This window comes from Triturus cristatus, chromosome 7 (assembly GCF_964204655.1).
Source record: "Triturus cristatus chromosome 7, aTriCri1.1, whole genome shotgun sequence".
Classification (NCBI taxonomy): domain Eukaryota; kingdom Metazoa; phylum Chordata; class Amphibia; order Caudata; family Salamandridae; genus Triturus; species Triturus cristatus.
In genome coordinates this window covers 740,901,363-740,923,662 of record NC_140590.1, presented here as the reverse complement: position 1 = coordinate 740,923,662, position 22,300 = coordinate 740,901,363, and the positions used below count along the sequence as shown (strand labels likewise).

General features: G+C 47.2%; 1 protein-coding gene across 3 annotated transcripts in view; it reads right to left on the bottom strand.

The window, feature by feature from the left end:
- USP36 (ubiquitin specific peptidase 36) overlaps positions 1-22,300 on the bottom strand; it is a 698,649-nt gene that overhangs the window by 334,110 nt on the left and 342,239 nt on the right. For all 3 annotated transcript variants that reach the window (XM_085617464.1, XM_085617466.1, XM_085617465.1), the window contains one exon: positions 21,415-21,553. In XM_085617464.1, the coding sequence (XP_085473590.1) occupies positions 21,415-21,553 (139 nt within the window). The remainder of the gene's footprint in view (positions 1-21,414; positions 21,554-22,300) is intronic.

The window sequence follows — 22,300 nt, the reverse complement described above, 5'->3', positions numbered from 1 at the left end:
ATTTCTGTGTAGGATCAGCATGCCGGCACAAATTTCTTATCACCCAGCGTTCCCCTCTGTATTCCGAAAAAAAGGATTCCTCACTTGTGTGGATGCCAAAAAAATAACTTAGCCCAAAAACGCATAAAATTTAAAACTGAGTGGTAACCAAAGCGTGTCCATGAGGCAGTTTTTAAAGTTTTTAGGGTGACTCTGCTTTGGGCACCCACACAAGTGAGGTATCATTTTTAAGAGGAGATCGAGGGGAATGCTGGATGGTAGGACATTTGTTCTTGTGTTTGGTTTCTTCACCTTAAGTTGACAGGGTATGCCCAGACGTGGGTCCCTTGCCCACTTTGCCACTGGATTTTTAAGCTAGGCTTTCTGATGAGGAATGAAACCCCGAAACCGGTCCCAAGATGCTTGTTTCCGGTCCAGGGAAGACCTGGCTTGGTAGTTCGGGCTGGACTGTTCCCATAGGAACTGGGTCAAGACTGATTTGCATATGGCTGGGTCTAAACAGGGATGGCGAAGTGAGCTAAAGAACGATGATGTAATAAACCCAGTTCTGTGACTGGGGGCGAGTGTCTGAAAAGTTTCATGGCTTCGTCCATCATCTCCTTGAGTTTCCTATATTTTTCAAGGCACAATATGCGAGACACAGCTCTTTGAATTGTATCCTTTTTTGACTGAAAGCCAATGAAGTGTGACTAGTAACTTGGAGGTGGAGTGATGCAGAGGCCCATATCAGCAGACAAGCTGCCATATTTTGGACGATCTATAACCTTTTAAGGAAGGACTGTGGAGTACCTAACTAAAGTAAATTACTGTAGTCAAGATGCAAGGTCACAAAAGCTTGAACAAAAGTTATTTGGGAACAGGTGGGCAACATTTGCAATAGCTTTCGGATGGCTCTAAGGATATTAAAACAGATTGCCGCTAGTTTCCTGACCTGGATTTCAAAAGAGCACTGGTCATCCCTAAATTCTTAACCAACGATTTAAGTTGTTGCTGAGGTCCAAAGCTATCAGGTCAGCAGTTCGGCATCCAGCTGCTGAGGTTATTAGCAAAGATCATGACCTCTGTTTTTCTACCATGCCACTATGGAATTATGTTCAGGGGCCAACTATAGGATTATTATTGGCATATGACACCAATCAAAGTCCATAAGATTGCAAGCCAATCGAAATACATGAGATATTGAAGCGGTATACAATTGGAAAGCACTCTTCCACGAGATTGGACACTTGATACTATATCTACACTCCTTGTTTTCCAGGACTGACTGCATGGTTAAGATTTAGACTATTAGATACAAAGAAACTCCTTCAATATAAATAGAGCGCCAAATTACCCAACATTAGCGCTGATGAAGTACTTTGCCATACCCTTTGGCATGGACGAAACATGTTGGCTTAATTTATGGGCGGACCTATTGAACAACATATAATGATTCTGAAGGAAAATAAATAAGATTGATGAAAAACTACCCAACACCACTTGAATTTATTTTAGATTGCTGGGAAAACTGTTTTAGAAGACAGGACTACGTCTGCAAGGGGGCAAACATGCACGTTGAATAGTGTGGGGCTCAACAATGAGGAGTAGAACGGCTTATCCCATACTTAAAAGCTTCCTATGTCTAGAAAAGTCGAGACCCATTTCAAAACCTGATGCTCCATCTCCAGATCATATAGTCTCTTCAACAAAGTAGTATGGGAGATTGTATCAAAGGATGCACTGAAATATAATAAAATGAGGGCTGCGCTGTACCGCCGAGATCCAAATTACATTTCAGTTCCACAGTTACAGCCAATAGCACTAATTCACTGCTATGATCAGAACGGAAATCCACTTGAGTTTTTGGGACGTAACCATTTGCTCCGCCCTTTCAGATAGCTAGTGATTTACATGCTTCTCCAACACCTATCGTAACAAGCATTGAAAATGCAATAGGTCTCGCCTGTGATTAAGTTAAAGCCATTTGCTTTGCTAATGGTATTGTATGACAAAGCAAATGGCATTAACTTAATGAAATGCGAGACCTATTGCATTTTGCATTTAGGGGGGCTACAATGCTCGGCGATCAGGCAAAGACGTTTAGATTTTTTTTTGGGGTGGTGGAAGGCACATTTTGGAGACACTCGTGCAGCTCCGTTTCAGCCGCATCTTCGGGTTCCTGAAAGCGCGGGAGTCTTAAAAAACAAATTGAACCCCCCCTATCGGGCTAAGATGGGCAGGTCCAACAAAAAGTACGGATTCTGCGCCGACCATCAGAAGTGTGTGGAGGGGGTGGCGGGAAGGCACAGGCCTTCGACCTTGGCCGGAAGCCCCGCACAGGGCTGGACTCTGTTGAAAGTCCTAAAATGCCATTTTGTCCCTCATTTGAACTCGAGTGGGGGAGGGGGAGGTGGGGGGGGAGGGGTTGGGGCGGGGTGGCTCCATTTCAAGTGGCTTAATGCTTTATAAGTCCCTGATTGATTGATTTAGGTGGGTAATTATTACCTAGATGGTGTGAGAAAGTGCCATCTTTCTTGCATGGTATGCCCCCACTTTTTGCTAAATTGCTGAATGTACTTCGATTGAGTGTACCCTGGGTTCCTGCCAATCAGGTGCCCAGGGCCTATGTTCCTTCCTTAAACCACACAAACTCCAAATTGGCAAACCCTAGCCACATGTCAGCCCCTAGTAAATGGTACCCTAGGTACCCAGGGCCTTGTGGCCAGGGAAGGCCTCTAAGGGCTGCAGCACTCATTGTGCCACCCTCAGAGGCCCTGTACCCTTACACACACACTGCCCTTGCAGGCTGAGTGTCTGGGTGCAAGACAAAACAAAGAGTCGACATGGCACACATCACTGTGTACCATGCCCATCACCTACACTGCCAAGGCAAATGTCAGCCACCCCTCTAGCTGGGTGCATTACGCCTATGGTGTGGGCACAGGAGCAGGAGCCCTGTGCCCCTACAGTACCCGGGTCCATTCCTGGGCACTGTAAGTGCAGTGCTGTCATTTAAGAGTACATGGTGCTGAGAGCTTGTCAAACACGAGCTCCACAGCACCATATTGGCAACACTGAAGCCTGGGAAGTTTGGTATCAAACTTCTCAGCACATTGAACCCACACTGATGCCAGTGTAGGATTTAATGTACTAAGCACCCTAGAGGGCATCTTAGAGATGCCCCCTTACAGCTAACTTACAATCCACGTCTGCTCTGAGGCTGCCCAGGCTGCCACACAGCAGACACGTTGCTGGACCCCTGGGTGGGAGAGCCCCTGCTCTCCCGGGCCTGCAACAATGCACATCCTGGGTGAGGTGAGAAATCTCCTCCCCCAGGATGAGCAAAGGGAAGCTTCAAAGGCAGGCCGCCATTTGGAGTTTCCCCAGGCCACTGCAACCCCCCACTCTGGCGGGAAGCTTGGCCGGAAACCCCATACAAGGACAGGGGATGTGCCAGCCTGCCCACCCCACCCCTCAGGTGGGGGAGGCGAGGTGAAGCACATCTCCGGGCTCTCGCCATCTTGAAGATGGGAGGCCCTACCCTATCAGGATTAGGCTACTGCCCCCCTCCCACAGGAGAGAGGCAGGATAGGGGGTGTACCCACCCCAGGACAAGGACCCGTTGGTCCCTGGCCTTCACCTACCTGTAACGCCCCTAAATCTAGTATTTAGGGGCCCCCTGAACCTTCCCTCCTTAGATTCCAGATAGAAAATTACAAGAAGAGCAAGAAGAACAAAGACCTGCCCTGCAGCTGCTAAAAAGAGAAGAAGACACCAACTGCTTAGGCCCCAGCCCTACCGGCCTGTCGACTCTCGAACCTGCACCAGCGCTGCATCTCTCGTGGCCAGCAACCTCACCAACCCCGGAGGACCTGGCTACCTTTTGGCTCTAAGCCCCTGGGACTCCCATGAGTAGAGGCTCTACTCAAGAAACCTATTTTTAACCCCTGGCAGCAGCCCGGAACCGCGGACCCAACACACTCTGCACCAGCCAAGCCTGGCCAGTGCCGGAGTGGACAAAGACCCTGAGGACGACCCCACGGTGACTGTGACCCCGAGTCCGGCACCCAAGGACCCCCCTCGACATCCCGGAGGAAGCCTGCAGCCTCAGAACCAAGTGCCACCCCAACCGCGATCAACCAGAGGGTAAGATTCCCGACGTCAAAAGGCACCCCTGCACCCGGCGCCCTGCGGCCTCCTGTGCCCAATCCCGGGGTACCCACCTAACCTACAACTACCCAACTTACCTCTCGAAGTGGTGGTGGCACCTGAAACATCCTCGTCCTCGAGCCTGCAGCCTTTTTCCAAACCGGAACATTCCCATTGATTTCCATTGAGCGCCCGAAGGCTCAAAAGCACCCTGCACCCAGCCGCCCGAGTGGCCCTGGCAGTGCCCTCTCTACACTAACCTACTTCCCCACTTGCCCTGAGTAAGTGACCAGGAGCCCAGCTCCCACAGCCGCGTGGCTTGCCAGACAGCAGCCACCAACCAAGGCCCCCCTATCCCTCATAGGATAACATTGGGCCTAACTCTCTCTGCACCCGGCCGTCCTGAAACCGCTGAGGGTGAACCAACTGTACCTACCTAACACTGGGGGACCCCTGAGTCCATGCCCGGAATTTCAACTCTGCCAGTCGAGTACTTACCCTTAAACCGCTAACTTCATTTTCCTCATAGGGTAACATTGACTGGCTTTTTCTTCAAAAATCTTCTAAGTGTGAACTTTTCAAAACTGCAAAAATTCACCAAAAATCAGCCAAGTGACAAAAACGAATTTACTCACCTGCTCCTAGGTGAGCTCCCAGTGCTGGATCTTGGTGCCCAGCCCTGACCCTGAAAAGTGTTCACAACTATACTTACCTCTAACTCATTTTTCTCCCATAGGAAACCATTGTCTGCTTTTCTGTGAAATTTCTTCTAAGTGTCTATTTTTGCAAATTTGAAATATTCTTTTAAAATCGTACCATTTCTGCAAACGAAATTACTTACCTGCTTTTGATAAGGACCCCAGTCCTGGGTCTAGGTACCCAGTCCTGGATTACTAAAGTAACGATAAAGTACTCTACCTGCAATTTGAATTTCTTGCCATAGAGATCCATTGAATGTTTTCTTTGAAATATTTTCTAAGTGCTAACTTTTGAAATAGCTAAATATTATTTAAAAATCATTACAGTTATTAAGTCGACTTTCATCACTTGATTCTGAATACTGACCCCAGGCTGGTTCTAGGAGCCAGACCTGGAATTCCAAAAGTAATCTGAAAAGTAATTTATTACAAATAACCTGAATTTACCATTGAGCTCAATGCATTGTTATGTTTAGGAAATAGGATTGTTTATTGCAACCAACTGTGACTGTTTACACAAATTTATTGCTTAAGACAAAAGTATTTATATTCAACCTCTCATTCTGAGAAAGTATATTTTTACCCCCTTTGTGGTTCTAAAAATAAAACAGGCATATATTTTATATATATAAACCATTGGCCTAGAGTTCAGTTATTGAGTGTGTGAAACCATTTGCTGACTGAGTGTGTACAATAAATGCTTTACACTGTCCTCTGGTACTGCCTTACTGCTCGACCAAGCTACCACTTTTGAGAGTAAGGTCATACCTAACTTTGACCTCTATCAGCCTCTGGGGGACTGTGGACTCTGTACACCCTGTACCTATTAGGGAACAGTATATACAGAGCCACTTTCTCACATTGGTGGCAGCGGTGGGATACAAACTTGCATTTGTTGGACTACTTGGTTACCATCTGATCACACGACAGAACTCTTAAAAATTGCCTTTAGAATTCTGATTGGTTTTTTCAAAATTACTAAAAGTCTTGCTAGGGGCTTGCTTAAGTCCCATTAGAATTTTAGAAAAATAAAAGTCACTATAGTCAGGGTAGAGGGTTAGAACTGTCAGGTTAGAATGTCTCAAATAAACCCAGCTATTAGCGATAATAATAACATGGACCTGGTGGAGGAGCTCGACCTCACACCTTACTTACACTTGTCTTTCAAGGAATTGAGGTCCTTATGTAAACTCAAAAATGTACAAATGGGTCAGCATCCAACCAAACAAGGGCTCCAGGAGCTCCTGGCTGAGTATGCTAAAGACCACCCATCTGAACATGGTGATGGCCAGTCAGATGAGGAAAGGGAAACAGGGGAGGTGGACAGCAACCTCCCCATACTATTCCCTAGGGAGGAGATGGCACCCATACCCTCCAACTCAAGACATAGCATCTGGGCACCTAGAGACCACACAGGTGGCTCTGGTCCCAGAGACAACACTGGGGGACCCCCCAGTGAAGAGGACAGCCTTGTGAGGCTGGCCAAAAGAATAGATCTAGAGTCCAGACTCCTGGCCCTAGAAAAGGAAAGGAGAGAGATGGGTTTAGCACCCATCAATGGTGGCAGCAATAATAAAAACAAGGATAGGGAGGAAACTTCTGACCCTAAAATCCCCAAAGGGATTGTCCCTAAATTTGAGGAAGGTGATGATATCACCAAATGGTTCACAGCCTTTGAGAGGGCTTGTGATATCAGGAAAGTAAAGAAACCTCTCTGGGGGGCACTCCTGTGGGAACTGTTCTCTGGTAACTGCAGGGACAGGCTTCTGACTCTCTCTGGGCCAGAAGCAGGATCCTATGACCTCATGAAGAAAGCTCTGATTGAGGGATTTGGATTCACCACTGAGGAGTATAGAATTAGATTCAGGGGGGCTCACAAAACCCAGACCCAGTCCTGGATTGATTTTGTAGATTTCTCAGTGAAGACACTGGATGGTTGGTTAGCTGGACATGGTGTGCAGGATTTTACTGGATTGTACAATTTATTCATGAAGGAACATATTTCGAGTAACTGCAGAAATGAAAAGTTGCATCAGCATTTGGTAGACCTAGGTCTAATTTCTCCCCAAGAATTGGGAAAGAAGGCGGACCACTGGGTCAAGACTAGGGTGACCAAGACAACCACTGGGGGTGACCAAAAGAAGGTGGTCACAAAACCTCCCCAGGGGAAAGGTGGTGAGAATCCCCAAGATAAAAAGTCTGAGTCTTCCAAAGGGCCCCAAAAACCTGTTCAGGTGGGTGGGACCCAAACTACTCCCTATGTGCCCCAACCATATAGGGGGAAGCACTTTGATCCCTTAAAGGCCTGGTGTAATACCTGTAAGAAGCAGGGACACCTAACTGTATCTTGCCCCCAAAACAAAGCCCCTAAGGCACCCAGTACAGCCACTCCTGGGGCAGCAAGTATACAAATGGGATCAGAGGTGTACCCTGAGCAATCTGGGAACACACTGAAGCAAGTTTAGTCTCCTTGGGAGAAGTGGAGTTTGCCACTGTGGCTGTGTGGCCCCCCAACTTAAAGAAATACTTACAGTACCCCTGGGTAAATGGAACTAGGGTAGAAGCTCTGAGGGATACAGGTGCCAGTGTCACTATGGATTACTGGCCTGAAACAGGTAGTGGTCTCTCCAAAGTTGCCAGCTGCATGCCTGCTTGGAAATGATCTGGAAACCTCAGCCTGGGCTGAGGTTGAGTTAAAGGCCCATGCAGCCATGCTGGGCATCCCTGAATTGGTGTGTGTGCAAACCAGAGCACAGAGCAAGAGGAAGGGTGAAAAAGTAGGTTTGGAGCCTGGAATAATGGCCCAACCAACCAAGAGGAAGGGCAAGAAGACTGGGGGACCAGCTTCTGTACAGCCAAACACTCAGAACCCCTCTCCCCCTGGAGAGGATGTAGATACCCCTGAGGGAACTGAGTCCATGGAGCTTGACCCTTACCAGGTTGAACTCTTGGGCCCAGGGGGACCCTCTAGGGAAGAGCTGTGCCAGGGTCAGCGAGACTGTCCCACTCTTGAAAGCCTGAGACAACAAGCTGCTTCAGAAGCCAGGGGAGATGTCAGTGGTACCCACAGAGCTTATTGGGAAGAGGGATTACTGTATGCTGAGGCAAGAGACCCCACTCCTGGAGCCACCAGGAGGGTGGTAGTGCCACAGAAGTACAGGGAGTTCCTCCTAACTTTGGCTCATGACATCCCCCTAGCTGGACATCTGGGGCAATCCAAAACTTGGGAAAGGTTAGTGAGTCACTTTTACTGGCCCCAGATGCACCAAAAGGTGAAGGAGTATGTCAGCTCCTGTGTTACCTGTCAGGCCAGTGGCAAGACAGGTGGCCACCCAAAGGCCCCCCTCATTCCACTACCAGTGGTGGGGGTCCCCTTTGAAAGGGTAGGTGTGGACATTGTGGGTCCACTTGAACCTCCCACAGCCTCAGGGAACAAATTCATTCTAGTAGTAGTGGATCATGCTACTAGGTACCCTGAAGCAATTCCACTTAGGACTACTACAGCTCCTGCAGTAGCCAAGGCCCTCCTGGGTGTCTTCACCAGGGTGGGTTTTCCTAAGGAGGTGGTTTCAGACAGAGGTTCCAACTTCATGTCTGCTTACCTAACACACATGTGGAAAGAGTGTGGAGTGCAGTACAAGTTTACTACACCCTACCACCCACAAACCAATGGCCTTGTTGAGAGGTTCAACAAGACATTGAAAGGTATGATCATGGGACTCCCTGAGAAACTCAAAAGGAGGTGGGATGTCCTGTTACCATGCTTGCTTTTCGCTTACAGGGAAGTGCCACAGAAGGGAGTAGGTTTCTCACCCTTTGAACTTCTGTTTGGTCATCCTGTAAGGGGACCACTGTGTCTTGTAAAAGAGGGCTGGGAGAGGCCTCTTCAAGAACCCAAACAGGACATAGTGGACTATGTGCTTGGCCTAAGGTCCAGAATGGCTGAGTATATGGAAAAGGCATCCAAGAACCTTGAGGCCAGCCAGGAGCTCCAGAAGCACTGGTATGACCAAAAAGCTGCACTGGTTGAATTTCAACCAGGGCAACAGGTGTGGGTTTTGGAGCCAGTGGCACCAAGGGCTCTCCAAGACAAATGGAGTGGCCCTTACCCTATCCTAGAGAGAAAGAGTGAGGTCACCTATCTAGTTGACCTGGGCACTAGCAGGACACCCAAAAGGGTCATCCATGTGAACCGCCTTAAACTCTACAATGATAGGGCTGACATCACCATGCTGATGGTGACTGATGAAGAACAGGAAGCAGAGAGTGAGCCACTCCCTGACCTCCTATCCTACAGCCCAAAAGATGGGTCAGTAGATGGTGTGATTTTTTCAGACACCCTCTCTGCCCAACAGCAGACTGACTGCAAGCAAGTCTTGCAACAATATGCTAGCCTCTTTTCCCTGACCCCTGGTCTGACAAGCTGGTGTACCCATGATGTGGACACTGGTGACAGTGCACCTGTCAAGAACAAAATCTATCGACAGTCAGGTCAAGGAAAGCATCAAAGCTGAGGTCAGCAAGATGCTGGAGTTAGGGGTCATTGAGCCTTCAGAGAGCCCCTGGGCTAGCCCAGTGGTTCTGGTCCCCAAACCTCAACGGGGTGAAAAGAGAGAGATGAGGTTCTGTGTGGACTATAGAGGGCTCAACTCTGTCACCAAGACAGATGCTCACCCTATCCCAAGAGCAGATGAACTGATAGACAAATTGGGGGCTGCCAAATTTCTCAGTACCTTTGACTTAACTGCAGGGTACTGGCAGATTGGCATGGCCCCAGGAGCAAAAGAAAAGACAGCATTCTCCACCCCTGATGGGCATTACCAGTTTACTGTGATGCCCTTTGGGTTAAAGAATGCCCCTGCCACCTTCCAGAGGTTGGTGAACCATGTCCTGGCTGGGTTGGAGTCCTTTAGTGCAGCTTATCTTGATGATATTGCTGTCTTTAGCTCCACCTGGCAGGATCACCTGATCCACTTTGGGAAGGTTTTAGAGGCTCTGCAGAGTGCAGGTCTCACTATCAAGGCGTCCAAATGCCAGATAGGGCAGGGCACTGTGGTGTACTTGGGCCACCTTGTAGGTGGAGGCCAGGTACAGCCCTTACAACCCAAAATCCAGGCCATCATGGACTGGATAGCTCCAACAACCCAGACCCAAGTCAGGGCATTCCTTGGCTTGACTGTGTACTACAGGAGGTTTGTGAAGGGGTATGGGTCCATTGTGACCCCCCTCACAGAACTCACCTCCAAGAAAATGCCCAAGAAAGTTAACTGGACAGTTAGTTGTCAAAAGGCTTTTGACACCCTAAAAGAAGCAATGTGCTCAGCACCAATTCTAAAAGCTCCAGATTACGCCAAGCAGTTCATAGTGCAGACTGATGCCTCTGAACTAGGGATAGGAGCGGTCCTATCCCAGACCAATGATGAAGGCCAAGACCAACCTGTTGCTTTTATAAGCAGAAGACTACTCCCTAGAGAGCAGCGTTGGAGTGCCATTGAGAGGGAGGCCTTTGCTGTGGTTTGCTCCCTGAAGAAGCTGAGGCCATACTTGTTTGGCACTCACTTCCTAGTTCAAACTGAACACAGACCTCTCAGATGGCTAATGCAGATGAAAGGGGAAAATCCAAAACTACTGAGGTGGTCCATCTCCCTACAGGGAATGGACTTTGAAGTGGAACACAGACCAGGGACTGCCCATGCCAATGCAGATGGACTTTCCAGGTTCTTCCACTTAGACAATGAAGACTCCATAGGACAAGGTTAGTCTCATCACCTTTCGTTTGGGGGGGGGGGGGGGGGTTGTGTGAGAAAGTGCCATCTTTCTTGCATGGTATGCCCCAACTTTTTGCTAAATTGCTGAATGTACTTCGATTGAGTGTACCCTGGGTTCCTGCCAATCAGGTGCCCAGGGCCTATGTTCCTTCCTTAAACCACACAAACTCCAAATTGGCAAACCCTAGCCACATGTCAGCCCCTAGTAAATGGTACCCTAGGTACCCAGGGCCTTGTGGCCAGGGAAGGCCTCTAAGGGCTGCAGCACTCATTGTGCCACCCTCAGAGGCCCTGTACCCTTACACACACACTGCCCTTGCAGGCTGAGTGTCTGGGTGCAAGACAAAACAAAGAGTCGACATGGCACACATCACTGTGTACCATGCCCATCACCTACACTGCCAAGGCAAATGTCAGCCACCCCTCTAGCTGGGTGCATTACGCCTATGGTGTGGGCACAGGAGCAGGAGCCCTGTGCCCCTACAGTACCCGGGTCCATTCCTGGGCACTGTAAGTGCAGTGTTGTCATTTAAGAGTACATGGTGCTGAGAGCTTGTCAAACACGAGCTCCACAGCACCATATTGGCAACACTGAAGCCTGGGAAGTTTGGTATCAAACTTCTCAGCACATTGAACCCACACTGATGCCAGTGTAGGATTTAATGTACTAAGCACCCCAGAGGGCATCTTAGAGATGCCCCCTTACAGCTAACTTACAATCCACGTCTGCTCTGAGGCTGCCCGGGCTGCCACACAGCAGACACGTTGCTGGACCCCTGGGTGGGAGAGCCCCTGCTCTCCCGGGCCTGCAACAATGCACATCCTGGGTGAGGTGAGAAATCTCCTCCCCCAGGATGAGCAAAGGGAAGCTTCAAATGCAGGCCGCCATTTGGAGTTTCCCCAGGCCACTGCAACCCCCCACTCTGGCGGGAATCTTGGCCGGAAACCCCATACAAGGACAGGGGATGTGCCAGCCTGCCCACCCCACCCCTCAGGTGTGGGAGGCGAGGTGAAGCACATCTCCGGGCTCTCGCCATCTTGAAGATGGGAGGCCCTACCCTATCAGGATTAGGCTACTGCCCCCCTCCCACAGGAGAGAGGCAGGATAGGGGGTGTACCCACCCCAGGACAAGGACCCGTTGGTCCCTGGCCTTCACCTACCTGTAACGCCCCTAAATCTAGTATTTAGGGGCCCCCTGAACCTTCCCTCCTTAGATTCCAGATAGAAAATTACAAGAAGAGCAAGAAGAACAAAGACCTGCCCTGCAGCTGCTAAAAAGAGAAGAAGACACCAACTGCTTAGGCCCCAGCCCTACCGGCCTGTCGACTCTCGAACCTGCACCAGCGCTGCATTTCTCGTGGCCAGCAACCTCACCAACCCCGGAGGACCTGGCTACCTTTTGGCTCTAAGCCCCTGGGACTCCCATGAGTAGAGGCTCTACTCAAGAAACCTATTTTTAACCCCTGGCAGCAGCCCGGAACCGCGGACCCAACACACTCTGCACCAGCCAAGCCTGGCCAGTGCCGGAGTGGACAAAGACCCTGAGGACGACCCCACGGCGACTGTGACCCCGAGTCCGGCACCCAAGGACCCCCCTCGACATCCCGGAGGAAGCCTGCAGCCTCAGAACCAAGTGCCACCCCAACCGCGATCAACCAGAGGGTAAGATTCCCGACGTCAAAAGGCACCCCTGCACCCGGCGCCCTGCGGCCCCCTGTGCCCAATCCCGGGGTACCCACCTAACCTACAACTACCCAACTTACCTCTCGAAGTGGTGGTGGCACCTGAAACATCCTCGTCCCCGAGCCTGCAGCCTTTTTCCAAACCGGAACATTCCCATTGATTTCCATTGAGCGCCCGAAGGCTCAAAAGCACCCTGCACCCAGCCGCCCGAGTGGCCCTGGCAGTGCCCTCTCTACACTAACCTACTTCCCCACTTGCCCTGAGTAAGTGACCAGGAGCCCAGCTCCCACAGCCGCGTGGCTTGCCAGACAGCAGCCACCAACCAAGGCCCCCCTATCCCTCATAGGATAACATTGGGCCTAACTCTCTCTGCACCCGGCCGTCCTGAAACCGCTGAGGGTGAACCAACTGTACCTACCTAACACTGGGGGACCCCTGAGTCCATGCCCGGAATTTCAACTTTGCCAGTCGAGTACTTACCCTTAAACCGCTAACTTCATTTTCCTCATAGGGTAACATTGACTGGCTTTTTCTTCAAAAATCTTCTAAGTGTGAACTTTTCAAAACTGCAAAAATTCACCAAAAATCAGCCAAGTGACAAAAACGAATTTACTCACCTGCTCCTAGGTGAGCTCCCAGTGCTGGATCTTGGTGCCCAGCCCTGACCCTGAAAAGTGTTCACAACTATACTTACCTCTAACTCATTTTTCGCCCATAGGAAACCATTGTCTGCTTTTCTGTGAAATTTCTTCTAAGTGTCTATTTTTGCAAATTTGAAATATTCTTTTAAAATCGTACCATTTCTGCAAACGAAATTACTTACCTGCTTTTGATAAGGACCCCAGTCCTGGGTCTAGGTACCCAGTCCTGGATTACTAAAGTAACGATAAAGTACTCTACCTGCAATTTGAATTTCTTGCCATAGAGATCCATTGAATGTTTTCTTTGAAATATTTTCTAAGTGCTAACTTTTGAAATAGCTAAATATTATTTAAAAATCATTACAGTTATTAAGTCGACTTTCATCACTTGATTCTGAATACTGACCCCAGGCTGGTTCTAGGAGCCAGACCTGGAATTCCAAAAGTAATCTGAAAAGTAATTTATTACAAATAACCTGAATTTACCATTGAGCTCAATGCATTGTTATGTTTAGGAAATAGGATTGTTTATTGCAACCAACTGTGACTGTTTACACAAATTTAGTGCTTAAGACAAAAGTATTTATATTCAACCTCTCATTCTGAGAAAGTATATTTTTACCCCCTTTGCGGTTCTAAAAATAAAACAAGCATATATTTTATATATATAAACCATTGGCCTAGAGTTCAGTTATTGAGTGTGTGAAACCATTTGCTGACTGAGTGTGTACAATAAATGCTTTACACTGTCCTCTGGTACTGCCTTACTGCTCGACCAAGCTACCACTTTTGAGAGTAAGGTCATACCTAACCTTTGACCTCTATCAGCCTCTGGGGGACTGTGGACTCTGTACACCCTGTACCTATTAGGGAACAGTATATACAGAGCCTGGTATTCATTTAAATTGCAAAAGAAAATTAAATGTGTTTTGTGGTACCACTACCGGACCCTGGGGTAGTGCCAAACGGCCCCACTGAAAATGCAACCTATTTGTGATGGTGATGACTTTACGGTCTTGTTTTACTTCTGATGGGTTTAGTTCAATCTTTAACTCGGCTGTACCATAAACATATAACTAGGGCCGGTCTTTGCTTAAATAACGCTCTGGGCGAAAACAAATTTGGTACCCCAGGCAAAACCGAATTTGGCACCCCTCCTAATCCACCCTCACTTAGTTCCCTACCCCCACGTGCACACTACTGCCTTTTCTAAGTGAAGCATATAATAGCGATCACTAAAACACAACCTAATACCGCTATTTTGTGTATTGGAAAGGCATTCTGCATCATCAAAACAATCACATGACATTTACGAAATCGAAAGGAGAGTACCACCGATTCCGCTTTTTCCAAGTACAAGAAGTCGTAACTCATGGAAGCTCTTTTGGAGTGGAAGCAACCAACTATAAAACTCTCTCAATCAGAATCAAACAGCTTTTATGAGGTTCCAAAGAGTTGCAAATAATTAGCTGTTGCCAGATGAGTGACTCGATCACCCCAGCCAAGATCACCTGACAAAAAAGGCTCCTCCATCAAGTCTCCACCCTGGTTCGGGAAGTCTCATTCCGAGGAAGGAAGTATTGAGAAGCAGGTTTGTACCTTCTTACAACTCAGCTTTATGTATATGCTTAAACACCATACCAATGCCACGGTGACATGGCTGGAGCACCCCTATGCCACTTACGCAGCACCTGCCAAATATGTCACACCACAAAGGTACATCGTCTTGAGTGATGTATAACCGTCCCACTTTTCTGAATAATTGTGCTAAAGTACAACACAAATCCGTGGTAATGTGACTGGTGCACCTGTCATGCCTCGTGCATGACACTCTTCTGTTCCCACATATGTCACACTAAATGTATACACTCTGCCAACAATATGTATGAGGCAGTGATGCCACCGTTCAAGGGATTGGGACAGGCTTCAAACCCTGTGTGTCAGACGGGGAGAGAGAGATGCGGGTGTGTGTCAAACAGTATTGTGCACCTGTCTGACAGACATGCTTCCGTACATCAGCTAGGCTAGAGAGAGGCGCATGCCAGATAGTGTGCAGAGGTGTCAAGAAGAAATAGAAAAGTGCACGTGTAAGGTAGCCAGATAAGTGCTATCAGGAAAGGGCAGCTAGGGCAGGCTAACAGAATAGGAGGAAAAAAGAGTGCGAGAAAGATTGGGGAAGTAAGCGAGAGACCGTGAGAGATAGAGGAAGAGTGAAAGAGAGAGAGAATGAGTTAGAGTGAGGGATGTGCAGCAGTGTGTGTCAAGCAGAGCCATGTACAAGAATGGTGGTCATTGTGCAAAAACAATAGTCTAAGAGAGAATCCCCCTAAATGACGTTAATATAAAGTACTGCGATGAGCATACTGTGTGGGTTACTACGAATAGCCAGCTTGAGCGCAGGCAGTCGATACGCTAGTCAAAGTAGAGAGGACTTCTGGGGCTCGTGAAGGAATAGTTGCTTCATCGTTCTGAAGAAAGACCCTTAGCCACCCCCCTCCTCTTCCAGGAGCCAGACGGCTGTGTGTGGTCCGTGTTTATTTACACAGGTGCCCCAGGCTGAACAGGCAAAGTAACTCTAGAGGAAATAAAGATGTCTTCCCGTCTGTGTCTGCATAAATCCGCTGACAGACAATGCCCCAGCTGTACCCGCGAGACCCGGATGGTAGTGCAGCAGCTTCCCGGGGACACTGCAGTCTGTGAGGATCTGATGGAGGCTGGGTGTGTGAGGGAAAGGGAGGTTGGAGGCAGCAATAATACGGCAAATGATCACTTCAAAGCGACGGAAAATCCTTTCGATATTTTCTGAGGCCCGCGTGCTCTTTGGGTGGGAAGTTGCCCTCACTTCAGAGCAGCTTGCTGGGAGCCTTCACTTTCCACCCCCAGCCTGCTCTCGAGACTTCAAGAGAGTTAGATATTGAGTCTCACAGTGGCGTAGCCAACAAATTAATGGTCTGGCTCAGCTCTTACATAGAGCCCGTGCACGAGCCGTGTCCTGAAAACGTATGGTATGTAATTGTAAATTATACAACAAACATCGCATAAAATATGTGAAAGTATCTTAAACATTCGAAAAGTATATTTCTTTAACACGTCGAAGCTTTGACAGTAATACGTCACATTATAGCACTGCCTTGATAACTGCTCATTAAAAGGGATAATGAAGACAAGCGCTCGCCAGACACGCAGGCATCCGCTATTTATTTTTGTATCGCGCTTTCAAAAGTGAAAGCGAGATGCCAAAATAAACACGCGGCACCCTGTCGTTTTTTTGTCCGGACTGGCGCGTGCAAGGCAGCGTGACGAAGCTTCTGATCAGAAACTTCGTCACGACAGCCATAATGCGGGCGAGCCAGTCCGGGTGGGCCGGCCTAAAAAGCGAAAAGGAGTCACCCTGAAAACCTTATTCCCAATGGCTGCGCACTGTTTAACATAAACGGTGACGCAAGCCAATGGGAATAAGGGACGAGGCTTCAAGACCTTTTCAGAAAAGTACTCAGAAACCATAAATCTCGCCGAGCGAACTACACATGCGCGCAGCAACGCTAGGCGAGACCTAAAAATGGAAGGAGTGAGATTGGCCAATATTTCTACCAATGTGAGGGCTCTAGGGATGCCTTCTTTAAATGAGGCTTATGTACTGCATGTTTTTATGCCTTAGGAACAGCTGGACTCGACAATTCTTTTTCCACTTTCGTTCTAAAATTTTACATTCCTTTTTCAGGTCTCGTATGTGGAAGGACAGGCCCTATTTACCTTTGGACCCATACTTTCTCGCAAAGGGACACAATTGTCAAGCGCCGTAGTAATCCATTCTCTTAAGATATGCTCACAATCCTATGGCTTTCAGATAAGTTCATATGCAGACGACACACAAATAGTGTTATCAATCTCACACGGACAGGAGAAGGAAACTGGGGCTCGCTTTCATTATTGCATGAAGGCCATCTCCGGTTGGATGACAGCCAACTGCTTGAAATTAAACTCTGGCAAAACAGAGGTCCTTATATTTGGAAGTAACCCCAATATCTGGACCCCAGAGTGGGGGTCAGACGGGTTGGGCATTTGCCCATCACCCACCAGGAAAACAAAACACCTGGGGGTGATTATGGACAATAAACTCTCGTATGGCGACCACGTAAGCATGGTGGTCTCGGCTTGTTCCTAATCCTCAGGAAAATAAGGAAAATAAAGATCTTTCTCCCCGAGAGCAGTCTCAGGACAGTGATCACAGCCCTCTTTATGGCAAGGTTCGACTACTGCAATAGTCTTCTGCTAAATACTCAAAAAAGGCACATCAATGGACTGCAAATCGCTCAAAATGCAGCAGCAAGATTAGTCACAGGCACTCCCAAATTTGTCTCAGTAAAGAAAGAGCTGGCCCAACTTCATTGGCTCCCCCTGAGGCTAAGAGTACGTTTTAAGGCCCTTTGTTTGGCCTTCAAAGCTCTCAATGGAATTGGCCCCAATCATCTGAGGCAGAAATGTAAGTGGTATGTGCCCATTAGAAATCTTCGGTCCACAGGAGCCAAACTAGTTGCAACTCCTCTGATCAAAAAGGACAGTTGGGGCTGCAGAAGCTTCATCACGTGCGCCTCCAAAGCTTGGAAAGAGCTTCCACTCCACCTGAGGAACTTTCCAGATCTCCTCTCATTCAGAAGGGGGCTGAAAACATGGCTCTTCACCCTGTAATTTCCTCTTCATAGACCTCCAACAGTCATGCGCAGCGCCAGGACATCCCAGTGTAACCGTGCGCTATATAAGGTCCATTAACATAACATATCAGTCACCGAATCATTAATTTCTGCTCTCGTTAAAGGGAGGTCAAATCTGTAGGATTAAGTTTAGACCAACATCTGCTCCTACTTAGGATCTCAGTAGGAGGGGACGGGTTCTTGGGCAAATAAAGTGATATTGGAAAAACAAAATGGACAGACCAGAGTACCTGAAATGGCAGATGTACGACGAGACTGATCATCAATATTAGAGAACATCGGGTCAAGAAGGTGGCCTTTCTTATGCAGAGAGGAATTAGACAGTTGAATAGCAGGTAAATCTTGTATTCAATTCTTTGCTTGCGGGCAACAGGCATCCTCTAGATGAATATTGAGATTCACCTCATGGGCCAAGATCTACCCACTCCAGAGCCTGTAAAGCTAGTGCTTAAAGTTACCCTTGTAAACACTGAGTAGGAGGGCCAGAGGGGCGAAAGATGAGGGCCCCTGAGAAAACCCATGCAGCCGAAAATTTTATAGAGAAAAGAGTACTTTCACAGACAGGTAAATGAAATGGGGAGCTTAAAGAATCCTCAAAAACAATGGCAATTCCGCCACCCTTCCTGTCCATGCTATAGCCTAAAGGTATGGCCTATACTATATCTGGATTGTCCGAACGCCTGGTTGCTGGGGACCATTGTTGTAGCTAATCTTGTAGTGATCTCATGGATAGTCTTGCATGTGTCATTAGGGAATACATGAGGATATAACACCCATCATTTAACCTCACTGTCCGGCGTTGGCCCTTCTGGTAGACATTGCCTTGATCTACCATTGCCTTGACCCTCTTGTCCACTGGGAAGGCTTTTGTCATCTGTGCATTTAGAATTGCGCTAAGAAAAAAACATTTCTTTAAGGTAATGGAAAACATCAGGTTGTGTAATGTCTTAATGACCTTGCTGATGCGGTTCCTACATTGCTTGAAGATGCCTGCTTTTACTAGACAGTCGTCCAGATATGGGTACAAGTATCCCCATTCGCCTGAGGTATGTGGTGACAACGGCTAGATATTTTGTAAATGCTTGTGGTGCTGAGTTTATTGCACATGGAAATACCTTGAATTAATAGTGGGTCTTGGTTACCACAAGCCTGAAGTACTTTATGTGTAATCTGTTTATTAGTATGTGAAGGTATGCATCCTTGAGATCTATGTTCACCATGCAGTTTTACTTTCCCATAAATGGAATACCCTTCTGTAGGGTTGTCCTCTTGAATTTCCCCTCCACTGTGTGTGCTCTTTCTCTGTGCCATCCCACAGGATGGTACTTTGTACTGCAGCACTCCAATCAGTCTATTAGTCTTGTTCCCATGGATTGTAGCACTTTGTCGACTGTCTTCTGTGATGGGCAGGTTTATTATTGCAGATTTTACCGGTTGTTTGAATCCAGAGACCCCAAGCCAGTCATGTCCACTTAGAGTAGTAGCAGTACATAATTGTCTACATGGCTGTCTCTGTTGTGTGTAATGCAGACTTGAGGCAGTTGTTTACAATTCCAATGCCCTTCTGTAGCACACTGGTTACCCTCTTTCTGTAACTCTTCAGTAGGTGATGCATGACTTCCTCCATTTTGTCCCACTGCTGGTGGCCATACCGAATGAGCAGGTAGCTTGACTTGGCTAGACTCCATTGTGCCACAGCTGACCTCATCACCTTTCTCCCCACTGTGTCCACCCTTTTACTTTCCTTGTATGGAGCAGGAACTGCAGAAATGGGACTGTTGGCTCTTTTGTGAGCCATGGCCACAATTAGGGAGTATGCTGGTACATTGCCACCTGATCTAAGTGGGGTTTTTGGTGGAAAAACTATTTCTTTTTCACACTCCAGGTGAAGACCTTAGCTGATGCCAGCTTTTTGAAGGCATCTACTCTGGTCCAGGACACTGGGTAACATAGCAAGGAATTAGTATTACTTCTGGTCTGGCAGTAATGTCTCTAGAAGGACGGACACTTCTGTTTGCGCCTCTTCCAGCTGTATTTCAAATGTATCTGCAGCTCTTAACTGTGTTGTATAATGTCAGCTGAGGGTGAGGGTCTAGATAGGTAAGAGTCTTCCCCCCTTATCTGGCTAGTCTGCAGAGATGTGGGACCAATCCTCCACAGACACGCTGTCCAAGAGGATTATTGCTCTTGAAATTGTGGTTCCTCCTACGTGAACAGAAAGATATCTTATTTCACCTCACCTCGCGTAACGCCCTTGTGGGGTTTATATTGCAGTTCGCATTGCTGACATTCCACATCTTTTTCTTTCAGCCTAGATCTCCACTACTTCTTAGAAATCTGGTTCTTCTCCCTGGGCCTCTTCCGGATCCTAAAGTGTGCCTTCCATAATCAACGACCAGTCTTCTTTAAAAGATTCATGCTTTCCCAGGGAAGAGGAAATGAAATAATGTGCCCACCTCTGCTTCTGTCCAGCCCTGATTGCATTTGGCCATAACTCTGCACATGCTGTGCGGTTCTCCGAATGATGGTCCTTCTGGAGACAGAAGTTAAACAAATTGTGACGGTCTTTCTGCTCATATTTGTGATGACAATTCGGACAAAATCTTAAGGCAAGGAGCCTCCCAACTCCTTTCCCAGTCTCTGACCCAAGTGGTCTTGATGTGCATCGGGCTTTCACTTCAGTGTTTAGTGTTTTTCAGTGTCTTCTCATTACCAGGTGACATTTGTTGTGATCCCCGCTATTTTTCGACTGTATTCTCTGGTTTCTTCGATGAAAACTATGCCCAGTGATGCATCTGGATCTCTCTTTCCTTCCAGACCGAACAGTGAAAAGAACAGAACCTGAAGATGGTGACTACATCAAAGGGGATCTCTAGCGGGAATTTAATGTCACAGAAGGAGGGCCATAGCACCAAATGATCAAATACTGTCATGTGAAATAAGGAGGGAAAAACGGTGGGGTTGGAGGGAGTCTACGAAAGACAAAAAGTCTGGGCCCAGTCACTAGATGGTGGAATAATTGAGAGCATTGGAATACAAAAAGATTCATGCTTCAAAAGTAAATCCATTCTGGAGAAATGACACACCTACAGAAGCTATGATCACTGCTAATCTGCCCAGGTTTTAGGACCAGAGGTACAGTCTGTAGGTCAAAACTTTTAATACACAACAGCACAGACCATCATCACTCTCAAAGCTCATAAAAAGATCTTAGACCGAATAATGATTCTCTTAAAACTCTGTTTCGCCCTCTCTTTCACTTTCCATCAGCAGCGGCACGCAGAAAAAGCAAACCATATTGGCCAAGGAAAGGCAATAATTTTTCTTGGTGTGATTACCGTCTCACACTTATTAAACAAAGTCCAACTTTTTTTCCAATTTTTTTTTTTACTTTATCACTTCATAACAATCCCACAATCTAGACACTTGGGTCTTAACATTCTCCTTGTCTGACCTCAAAGTAAACACCAGAACATTCATCACCAAACAGAATTCTCAGACTAACTGAAGAATGTCTTCTGAGCAGAACTCCGCAATTAAAAGCTTGTAGAGTTCACAAGGAGCACTGCCAACTTAACTCTACAACTAATCTTGCAACAGGCTTTCATGTGTTGCTTCTGTCCCAGAACTGCACTTATGGCAACCAACAAGGTACCTGAAAGGGACATCACCGATGGGTGCACAGATGTTGTCTTCAAAAGAAGGACAGGTTGGTTCAACTTTCTTAGATGTTGATAGGCTCCCGGCACTCCCTTCTTCCATCTTCCTACAACACTTACTCACCATTCCAATTGCAGGGGAAGAGTGAGAGCCATTCATAGTGTTCTTTTTTGCAGGGTCTGGAACATTGACGGGTCTGCTCGACAGGCTGCCTGAGCTTTTATACAATGAAGCCTCAGAATTCTTCCTGGAATCTGGAATTCTGACATGGGCAAAAAGAAGTCAAAAAGAAAAAGCCTTAAGTGTTTGCCAAGATAGGTCCACAATAAATGCACAATAGGGGATTAAACAACCTTTTCATGACCAGCAAAAAGGGAAATCTAAGAGTACTTAAATTTACTGACAGTCAAGTTAGAAAGAGGACAACAGAAGCTAAGAATTGTAAAGAAAGGTGGGAAATTTGATGAAGATGTACACTGGACATAAGAAAACATGTTGAACAAATACATGTACTGAAAATTGTCAATAAATACCAGGGTTTGTAAAACAATAAAATAAAAATGGGGCGAGGTGTATGCCACCAATGTACAAAGAAAAACTTCCAATACAAACACCAACATCTCCGGTAAAGAATACAGAGGTCTAAAGGAATACATACAAAATGTGGATGCTAGCACTCCTTGCAAAGGTAATAAATTGTGCCTTACAGTGGAGTCATGCAGGAGGAAAGCTGAGGAAATAAAACACCACAAAATAGTGGAGGAAGCAAACCTGGAGACAGTGCTAGGAAACGTTAAAGTATTAGAGCAGAGAAAATCAGATGATATATTGAAACAATGGTGTCAAACTGCTTGCTCATGCTGGGGAAATCTGGCTTAATTTAGAAACGCACAATTCGAAAGAAAATCGAACAGGGGTTGCAGTCTCTGATTTTAGTAAAGTTTAGACCTGTGCTTTATAGAAGGCACAGAAACAAGCAGAGAGAAACCGGGATTAGAGTTAGTGATCA